The 10,000-nt window shown below is 33.1% G+C and overlaps 1 protein-coding gene across 1 annotated transcript in view; it reads left to right on the top strand.

The window, feature by feature from the left end:
- The window catches only part of LOC127123323 (uncharacterized), a 1,152-nt gene extending 325 nt beyond the window's left edge, over positions 1–827 (top strand). Inside the window, exon 1 of the mRNA XM_051053553.1 lies at positions 1–827. This exon is cut by the window's left edge and continues 325 nt beyond it. Within this exon, the coding sequence (XP_050909510.1) occupies positions 1–827 (827 nt within the window).
- The last annotated feature ends 9,173 nt before the right edge of the window (positions 828–10,000 follow it).

Genomic DNA, 10,000 nt, shown 5'->3' with positions numbered 1-10,000 from the left:
TAACATGGGTGAATCCTTTTAAAGATGTAGCTCCTATTATTTTACCATGGATTGATATTTATATGCAATATAAAGACTGCGAATTTAACATTCATAAGGTTACTTTGTCTGTGGACCCTATTACAAGTCCAGATGATTATGTTGTTGCAGCAATTTATACTAATCGTGGTGTTTTAGCTTTTATCAAAGCTGGACAAGAGGTTTGGACATACATCCAAGAAAACGACCATTTTGGTTTCATTGATATTACATTCTACAAGGGTTTGGTTTACGCGGTAGATCGTTGGAAAAAAATTGTCTCTTTTGAACTTTGTTATTCAAGTGATCCTCATGACATTTTTGGTAGGGAAAGAAGAAATCCAAATGTTGTTTTAGAAACAAGTGAAGATGAAATTTATTCTCCTCTAACTTATCTAGTGAAATCTTTGGAGGGAGAGTTGTGGATGGTAAGAAGGTTTATAACTAGAGAGGAAGACAATATAAACAAAGGTACTAAAAATTTCCATGTATTTAAATTGGTATTAGACGATAAAGGTGAGAAGCTTATTCATTTGTTGAAACTTGAGAGTTTGGGAGATAATATTTTATTTGTGGGTGACGGTGATTCAACGTCTATATCAGCTTCATATTTCTCAAATTCTTTACAAAAAGATTTAATCTATTATTCTGATAATTATTTTGACGATGAACCTAATCCTTATCCTAAAGGTCCTTTTGATTTAGGAATCTATAATGTTAAATGGGAAAGTTTCGACCTTCATTGTCATTACAAATCTTACTTCAAAGCTATGTCACCTCCTATATGGGTTGTGCCACCATTTCAATGAGATTGATTATTGTTTTGATGCGGTTTTTTAAATTAGGTTTGATTGTTATGTTCTTTGATTATAGCTTATTAACGTTTTTTTATTAGTTTTGAATGTCATGTTGATTAAGAATATTATTGTATCAATTATGGGTTTTTTTTATGATAAAGAATATTTAGCTTTTAACAAACTACACGGAAAAAATGGACATTATTGAATGTATTTAGTTTGTATTATTTGTTAATATTTGTTTACTTTTTGGTCTTAATCCAAAGGAACCGTATATTTAGATTTTAATAAACTACACGGAAAAAATGGACATTATTGAACCATTTCAATGAGACAAAAAATGGACATTATTGAAAGTTTCTCAATTTTAATGGGTACAAAAATATTTTTAATTAGAAAATTTTAAAGGATTCTGAACAAATGAATTGAGTTATGAAAATAAATAATTTATTAGGTTATGACAATAGTATATGCGGCTAAAAGAAGATACAATCACTTTTGACTATTCATTTTTGCAAAGCATAAATCCTCATAACATATAAAAGAAAATAGAGTTTGCGTGAGCTGAGTTGAAGACTGAAATAATAATCCTAAGTCTTTTTTTATAAATATTTCAATTAATCCAAAATCATTTCGAATAAATTAATCATCAACTTTGATTATTAACGAATTAAGTGAATTCGATACTTATTAACAGTTATTATTGAAATGTTACTTCTATACTACTCTGAATTAAGTGAATTCGATACTTATAAACAATTATCTTTTGAAATATCACTTATGTACTACTTAGATAGAACTGTGCACTTACAGTCTATCAGTATTACACTATCCAAATGTAATGACGCTTTTTCTTAGGTGTGCGTGACACCATATCTTCCCATGTTGGTTTTTCTTTTTTCATGCTCTAATAATGTTGGTCTAATGTATATGTAGAAGTGCTTATTACTAATTTTGCAATTTTTCCTTATTTTTCTTCTGTTTCTCTGGTGCTAGTTCCATCAAATCTTTGTCTCCATAACTTCCATGATTAAAAATTATAGAATTTTTCTGATTCGAATGATTTTGGTTTGAAATTGTCTTTCCGTGATTCAACGGAATCTTTATTAAATTCTTCAAAAACATAAACAAATTACAATAAAATAAAAAACACTTATAATTACTGAAAATCATTTCTAAAACAATGTAATGACAAACTATAATCACAAGTCCAAACTTAAATCTCTATTTATCCTCAAGTAAGAAGCATGGAATTTAAGATTTTTAAAAAAATATGACAATTTACCTACTTTGATGATAATGTCTTAGACTATTTACTAAAGTACTCCCATGTTCCAGTTCTAAGTTTTGATTTCATTTTCATACCTTGAGATAGATTAATCAAAAGACTTTCATTCAATCAACATTTAATGATCTTTTTTTCATAACATTGAAAAATTTATAAAAAGTCTTGGAGTTACGCAAGCTTTTGAGGTCATAAATTTTGTAATATAACTTGGATTAAGGTATGATCAATTTGGATACATAGAATAAAATTTTGGAGCTACACACTAAATTTATTCATTCTTCCATTCTTTAATTTTATTTTTTATTTTTTCACGATAATCAATCCTATAAGGGTTTGGCCTTAAGTTATTTGAGACTTCTTTCTTTCTTTTACTGGTATCCATTCAATTTTATTTTTCTTTTCTCCTTAAATTATTTTTTTGTTCTTTCTCTCTTTTTTTTTCAATGGATACTTATTTTTTACAATTTTTTGATGTCATTTGTTTTAATAATTTAGAGTGAATATATATAATAGTTATAATATTTAGAGCTAATAATTACAAATTAAGAAGAATAAATCAATTCTCAATTTATCTTAAATTTGTCTATTTTATTATGGGAAAGGTGATAAATATAATTAAGAGAAATAAATTTGTTCTCGATTTGTTTCTAATTTGTCTAATCTATTTTAGGAAAGATGATAAATATAATTACACTGTGATATTATATCCTGATTGATACCTCTTAAATTGATGTGGTTTGTCAATAAGCATTGTATTGCTAACAACAAACTGATGATGTGGACACGAAACAAACTTGAAATTCAGCACTGACATAAAGATGTTATGTAATTGTAATTTGATCATCAAATTGAATGACAACCAATTTCGATATGATTGATGCATTCATAAAAAAACGGATTTACACTGATTTATATGACACTGGTATGGTCAACATAAAATGATGTTAGCTCACTTTTGAAGAAATTCAAATTCAGGAAAAAGATCACGAAGCCAAATTATTTTTGAACAACCAGTTGACACGATATGATACTCTGATTCAATAGATGTTACTTTTTCACGAGATCAACGAAGAAACATGCATCAGCTAGTGGTTTGTCAATAAGGATGCAAATGACATTTCTTTCGTTTTCAGAACCCATGGTATTAGTGGCACAACAACTTCAGCAAAATAAGTTATCCCCTAGTAAAATAAACTAAACATCTTGTTTCACGTGCATCAAATTGCATGAATACAGAAAATAATTAAACAATAACGGAAATCACAATCACAAACCAGAATAAAAAATCATTAAAAAAACAAGAATCAATCGTAATAGATACATAATCATCAAATGAACAAGAATCAATTGCAACAAACACAAAGCAAAAACAAAAATAGCTAAGATGAAATCATGACACGACAACCAAAAACATAGAAATGTAAATGAGTGACAATCCATAACACAATAAATAATCACGATCTCAATTCCAAATACCGAGAGTCGTGAAGATAAAACTACAAACAAGTACACGATTTTGATTTTGAAAGAAACACATTCGAAAAATAATTTCGAGAACGACATAGTGAGGTGTCAATGTTTAAACAAGATAACATGATTTCACATGTTTTGTTTAATTGAACATTCAGGTACAATGTCCCAAATTCTTTTCTGATATCTTTTGCTTTGATATTTCAATGAATATATAATAGTTAAAACATTTAAAGCTAATAATTACAAATTAAATGAAATATATCAATTCCTGATTTGTCTCTAATTTGTCTAATCTATTTTAGAAAACATCATAAATATAATTAAGCGGAATAAATAAAATCTCAATTTATCTTTAATTTATCTTATCTATTTTAAGAAAGATGATAAATATAATTACATTTAATTTTATTTTCTGATTGAAAGAATTTTCTTTAAGAAAGTTGTCTTATAAAATATGAGTTATGAGATCCCACAATATTTTCCATTTGACAAACGGTGGAAGGTCTTTCAACTAGGATTCTATGCGCTATTAAGACAATGTCAGATACCTCCACATGAAGCATGTCAGCAATCTCTTGAGAAGACGGAATCTTCTCCAAACCACTGAACGGTAAATAGTCAAGAATATGTATATCCACATGATAAGCATACTCTTCCAATGTAGGCAAAAGCTGGAAATCCGGAAAAATGAAGCACCGATACAAAGAATCGTAGAACTGCACCAACACACTCATCAGACCTTCATCCACCTTGGTAGAAATAATAGATAGAAGCTTCCCATGGAGAGATTTGAACTCCAAGGGCTCTAATACATAAGATGTCAGATGCCTTAACTCTTTCAAATCGGGTTGTCTGAAACTGTACTTCTTCGTATTCCTTCTTTGCTTATCCATGTCTGAAAATTTGCAAATAGACCTCTTAAGTTCCTTGCAAAATCTTATTGTTGATGACATGAATGCGGATGAATGCATGGATGCATGGATGCAACAAACACACTCAAGGATCAAGCAAGTCACACGACACAAAGGTCACGGGATGGCTCAAGTCATCGTCAATACCAATCATCCATTTTGGTGGATTATGGTTTACACCTTATCAACACCCAAGTTCCATTGATATTAAGGATATACGAGAACGGATCGACCGCGAATCACAGATTTGTTGTGAGTCACGAGCATGGAGTCTCGGTTAAGAACCACCCAACAGGAGTGTATTATGGTTAAACTTGACAATCATGTTCTAAAAGGTTCCCATAGTCATCATCCCATCTTTCGGATATTGTAGGACAAAACGACTACTCGTATTCCAAAAATATTCTCAAGAGAGAGTCTTATGAGTGTAGTATCGCGTAACAATCGCATCAAGTCTTACACTTGAACGACCTTCTCACTATGTCCTAAAATAGGCCAAGATGGGCTAGGTATCTAAGGTCCTTGGCTTCTAGGGTTCATATTGGAAAGAGTAATGCCTAACCACGACTACTCGTGTGACATTAGTGATCCCAATAAAAACCTCCACCAAGTGAATGGGCTTGCAAGTTAACTTGTTAAGGAATAACTCCACACAAGTCAACAAGACTATGCCATTCTCCTATCATAAGTGCACTCGAGTTCGGGTATAGAACTCATCTCACAAGAGACCACCAAGCATACAAGCAGTTAATATATCAAGCAATTCATACATTACAAATAATACATTCATCCCAAATTTGCATAAAAAATATGCCACAAATAAATATAAACATACAACACATACAAGCAAAAAGTAGGCTAAACCCACGGGGAGAATTGCCCGTTTGCAGATGTTGTTATCAGAGTATGATATTGAATACCGATCTTAGAAAGCAATCAAAGGTAGTGTCTTGGCTGACCATTTGGCTCACCAACCAATTTAAGATGACCAGTTAGTGCAGTATGATTCTCCTGATGAAGAGATCTTGTACTTGAAAATGAAAGATTGTGATGAATCATTGCTTGAAGAAGGGCCAGAACCTGGTTCTCGTTGGGGCATGGTATTTGATGGAGTTGTTAATCAGTATGGTAATGACATTGGGGAAGTGATCATTACTCCTCAAGGTACGCATTTTCCATTCACAGCTAGATTGAATTTCAAGTGTACAAACAATATGGCAGAATATGAAGCTTTGCATTATGGGGCTCGAAGAGGCCATTGATCTAGGGATCAAGCATTTAGATGTCTTTGGAGATTCAGCTTTGGTTATGAATCAAATCAAAGGTGAATGGGAGACGAATCAACCCGGTTTGATACCATATAGAGATTATGTGAGGAGGATTTCAACTTTCTTTACAAAGGTTGAGTTTCATCATATCCCTCGAGATGAAAACCGAATGGCAGATGCTCTTGCAACGTTGGCGTCAATGATTGTAGTGAAGTATTGGAATGAAGTTCCCAATTTTACTGTGATACGTCTTGATAGACCAGCTCATGTGTTTGCTGTTGAAGAGATCAAAGACGAGAAGCCATGGTACTCTGACATCAAGTGTTCCCTCCAAAGTCAGATTTACCCTCCTGGGGCATCTTTGAAAGATAAGAAGACTTTGATAAGATTAACCGACAACTTCTACCTGAATGGTGATGTATTATAAAAGAGAAATTTCGATATAGTTCTGCTCAGATGCATGGATATACACGAAGCAGACCTATTGATGACTGAAATCTATTTGTGAAGAAATGCCACAAGTGTCAAATATATGTAGATAAGATTCATGTTCCTCCGAAATTGTTGAACGTCATTTCCTCCCCATGGCCCTTCTCCATGTGGGGAATTGATATGATCGGCGTGATTGAGCCCAAAGCGTCGAATAGACATTGTTTCATTTTGGTGGCAATCGACTACTTCACAAAATGGGTTGAAGCGGTATCGTATGCAAATGTAATCAAGCAAGTTATTGTGAGGTTTATCAAGAATCAAATCATATGCCGTTACGGTGCGCCAAGTAAGATCATTACTGATAATGGATCGAACTTGAATAATAATATGATGGAAGCTCTTTGCAAGGACTTCAAGATTGCACATCATAATTTTTCTCCCTACAGACCTAAGATGAATGGGGTTGTTGAAGCTGCGAATAAGAACATCAAGAAGATCATTCAGAAGATGGTTGTGACATATAAGGATTGGCATGAGATGCTCCCATTTCCTTTGCACGAGTATCGTACATCCATCCACACTTCAACAGGGGAAACCCCTTTCTCTTTTATATATGGTATGGAAGCAGTGCTCCCCGTAGAGGTTGAGATTCCTTCGTTGCGTGTGCTCATGGAAGCCAAGTTGACTAAGGATGAATGGTGTCAGACCAGGTATGATTAGTTGAATTTAATAGAGGAGAAGAGATTGACTGCCATGTGTCATGGTCAGTTATATCAGCAGAGGATGAAGAAAGCTTTTGATAAGAAGGTCAAACCTCGCGTATTCTGGGTAGGTGACCTTGTGCTCAAGAAGATTTTCTCTTTTTAAACCAGATTCTAGGGGAAAATGGACTCCTAATTATGAAGGCACATATTGTTAGACTATGGCACGGAACTAGAAGGGGGGGGGGGGGGGTTGAATAGATCCCAATTAAAAACTTGAGTCGGCGCTACCAATTAGAAATTGGTTTTGAAAAATTGTTTTAAGTGCGGAAGCGGCCGAGGAAAATTTTAGTCTAAAACGAACCGTTATTGGAAAACCGGATATGCGTTAAGCTAATGGATTAGAGATAAGGTGAAATACAAATCACTACACTAATTGCACAATCAATGATATGTTTCACTTACTAGGAATCCTAGTTCCAATGATCCAAAATACCAAATCAAACTAGTTACAAACTTAAGACAACTTTGGTTTAGGCAATTTCTCAAACACTTGGTGTGCATAAACACTCCAAGTGATATTTGTGTTGAGTAAGTAATTCAAATTTATCTAGTACAATATACTATTGTACTTTGGATTCAAACAACAGTTTTAATCTCTTACTCAACTTATATCAACGTTTGGTAAAATTGCTTAAACTAAAATCATTTAATGTTTAAGCTGAAAAACGATTATGCAGAAAATTAAAGAAGACAAAGATTTGATGAGGCAGTTCCCCCGCCGTCCTCGCTTCGGGGTACGTCTGCCCTCAATTCTAAACTTAGAATTGAGATGATTTAATTAGATATCACCTGTGAAATTTAACCGTTTATACAAGGATTGCAAAGCAAGTAAACAACAGAACTCCCAATGTGTTGAATGATGCTTCCTATCCTTGCTCCTTGATTCAAGATGAATCAAGACCTTCGATCGTTGTTACTAGACCTCCGATTCCAGCCCCTTTGTTGAAGAATCTTCCGTTCTTCAAACCCTCGGCCCGGCTGATCTCAAACACAACGAATCGAACCTGAATCCTTCACTTCAATATCACCGAATCCGCTACTAGACTGATGAAGACTTCCTCTTCTCAATCACCTTCGCTCGGCTGAATATTGATGAAGCAATTCGTCCAAAAACCCCCAAACACAAACCGGTATTGGAGGACAAAACCCTAACGGTTTTATTCAAGAAAGAACCTTCCACAAGCTTCAACCCGAACCGGATTCTCCAATCACAGCTTCGAACCTTATCACCTTTAATCGATCACGAACCACATCAAAAATAATTGTGTGTAGTTGATGTGTTGTGAAATGTTGAAGATGAAGATGATGAATCTTGGACACCTTTTTCACTCTTTCTTGTTTCCTTGAACACTTGAATTCAAATTTACAAATGTTAGTTGATAAAGATGATTTGACTTCTATTTATAGTAATTAGCAAACCAACCAAAAATAACAGCTTTTCAAACAGTGAAAAATACTCAAAAAAACTGAGTTTTCGCACGAGCGGTCGACCATAGGTCGGCGTGCGCTGACCCGTGGGAGATGCGCCGACCCCTATGGTCGACTCATGTCTTTCATGCGCTGACCTGTGGGAAAATTGAAAGTTGCATGCGCCGACCCTATGGTCGACTCATGTGTTCCATGCGCTGACCTGTGGCCAACAGCACAATGCCATGCGCCGACCTGCGGTTGACTCAAGCAATCATGCGCTGACCAGTAACCAACTGGTCTGAGTTATGCGCTGACCCGTGAGTTATGCGCCGACCCTTATGGTCGACTCAAGGTCTTTAAATCTGCAAAAATTCGTATTTTGTGATTTTCATGCATTTCGTCATGATCACACTTTGTCCACATATATTTTAAGAATTATAACAGATTTAGATAAGCATAGGAAAGGATATGATAGGTGATGTGTTGCATTTGTATATAGACGTAGAATCGACAACGCCGATTCGTCCATGGTGGTCATTTGTCATCATCGAAACTTGTGATTGTATGTTGTCTGACAATTTGCCTTTACATACTCCCCCTTTTTGATGATGACAACCTGTGCAAAACCAACGAGACACACAGCGTGTGGTATTGACACTATCATACCCCAAAATTTGCCCGTTAATCTTGCAAGACATTTTTCAAGGCATTCCAACTCATTTTTTAAGGCATTGATCTTAAAGGAACAAACTCCCTTTTCTTGTCTTAGTATTAAATCTAAAACTTATATGATATTTTATTTAAACAACATTATATATATATATATATATATATATATATATATATATATATATATCTATATAATATATATTATATAATATATATTATATATTATATATATATATAATATAAGAGATGTGAAGCAAACCCAGAAACATAGCTACTTTTTAATCAGTAAAATAAACCCTAGGCACAATATAGCAATAACGATGGAGCGAGATTGGACAAACATAGATTCACCCAGTCCTAAAAAGTTCGAGGTCCACCAGGACCGACTCGTTTAGGAGCGAATAATACATTTTGACAACTCTACATCTTAAGTGCATATATAATTTTTTGTTTGAAACCTGGTTAAGTTGATAAATTTTTGAAATTTTAATTAGTTTAGTATATAATTTTAAAATGTTGGTTATTTAAAAAAAATAGTTTTTTTAAATATATAAAATATACAATTATTTTATTTGTTTTAAAGTAAAAAATCAATCCTATGTAGAATAAATATACAACTATAGATAACAGTAATTTTTAGTGATAAATATTAAGGCATTATTATAAATGCTTGTCACAATATGGTATTTTTTAGTGAGTTTATATTGTAATCTTTGTTTATAAAGAAAATCTTCAATATAAAGTCTAGAGTAACTATATTTGTGACAAAAAAAGGATTGCTTTTTAATTATTCTATTATTTACTCCAATTTACTTCCCTTATTTGTTGATAAAGATTATGTTTTTTAAATTACATTAACAAACTCCCTTTTCTTGTCTTAGTATTATATCTTAACAAAATCTAAAACTTATATGATATTTTATTTAAACAACATTAAATATTGGTATCTTTAAATATTCTGCTAACAAAC

Source organism: Lathyrus oleraceus, chromosome 2 (assembly GCF_024323335.1).
Source record: "Lathyrus oleraceus cultivar Zhongwan6 chromosome 2, CAAS_Psat_ZW6_1.0, whole genome shotgun sequence".
Classification (NCBI taxonomy): domain Eukaryota; kingdom Viridiplantae; phylum Streptophyta; class Magnoliopsida; order Fabales; family Fabaceae; genus Lathyrus; species Lathyrus oleraceus.
The sequence above is the reverse complement of the archived record's forward strand: the minus strand, read 5'-3'. Positions and strand labels throughout refer to the sequence as shown.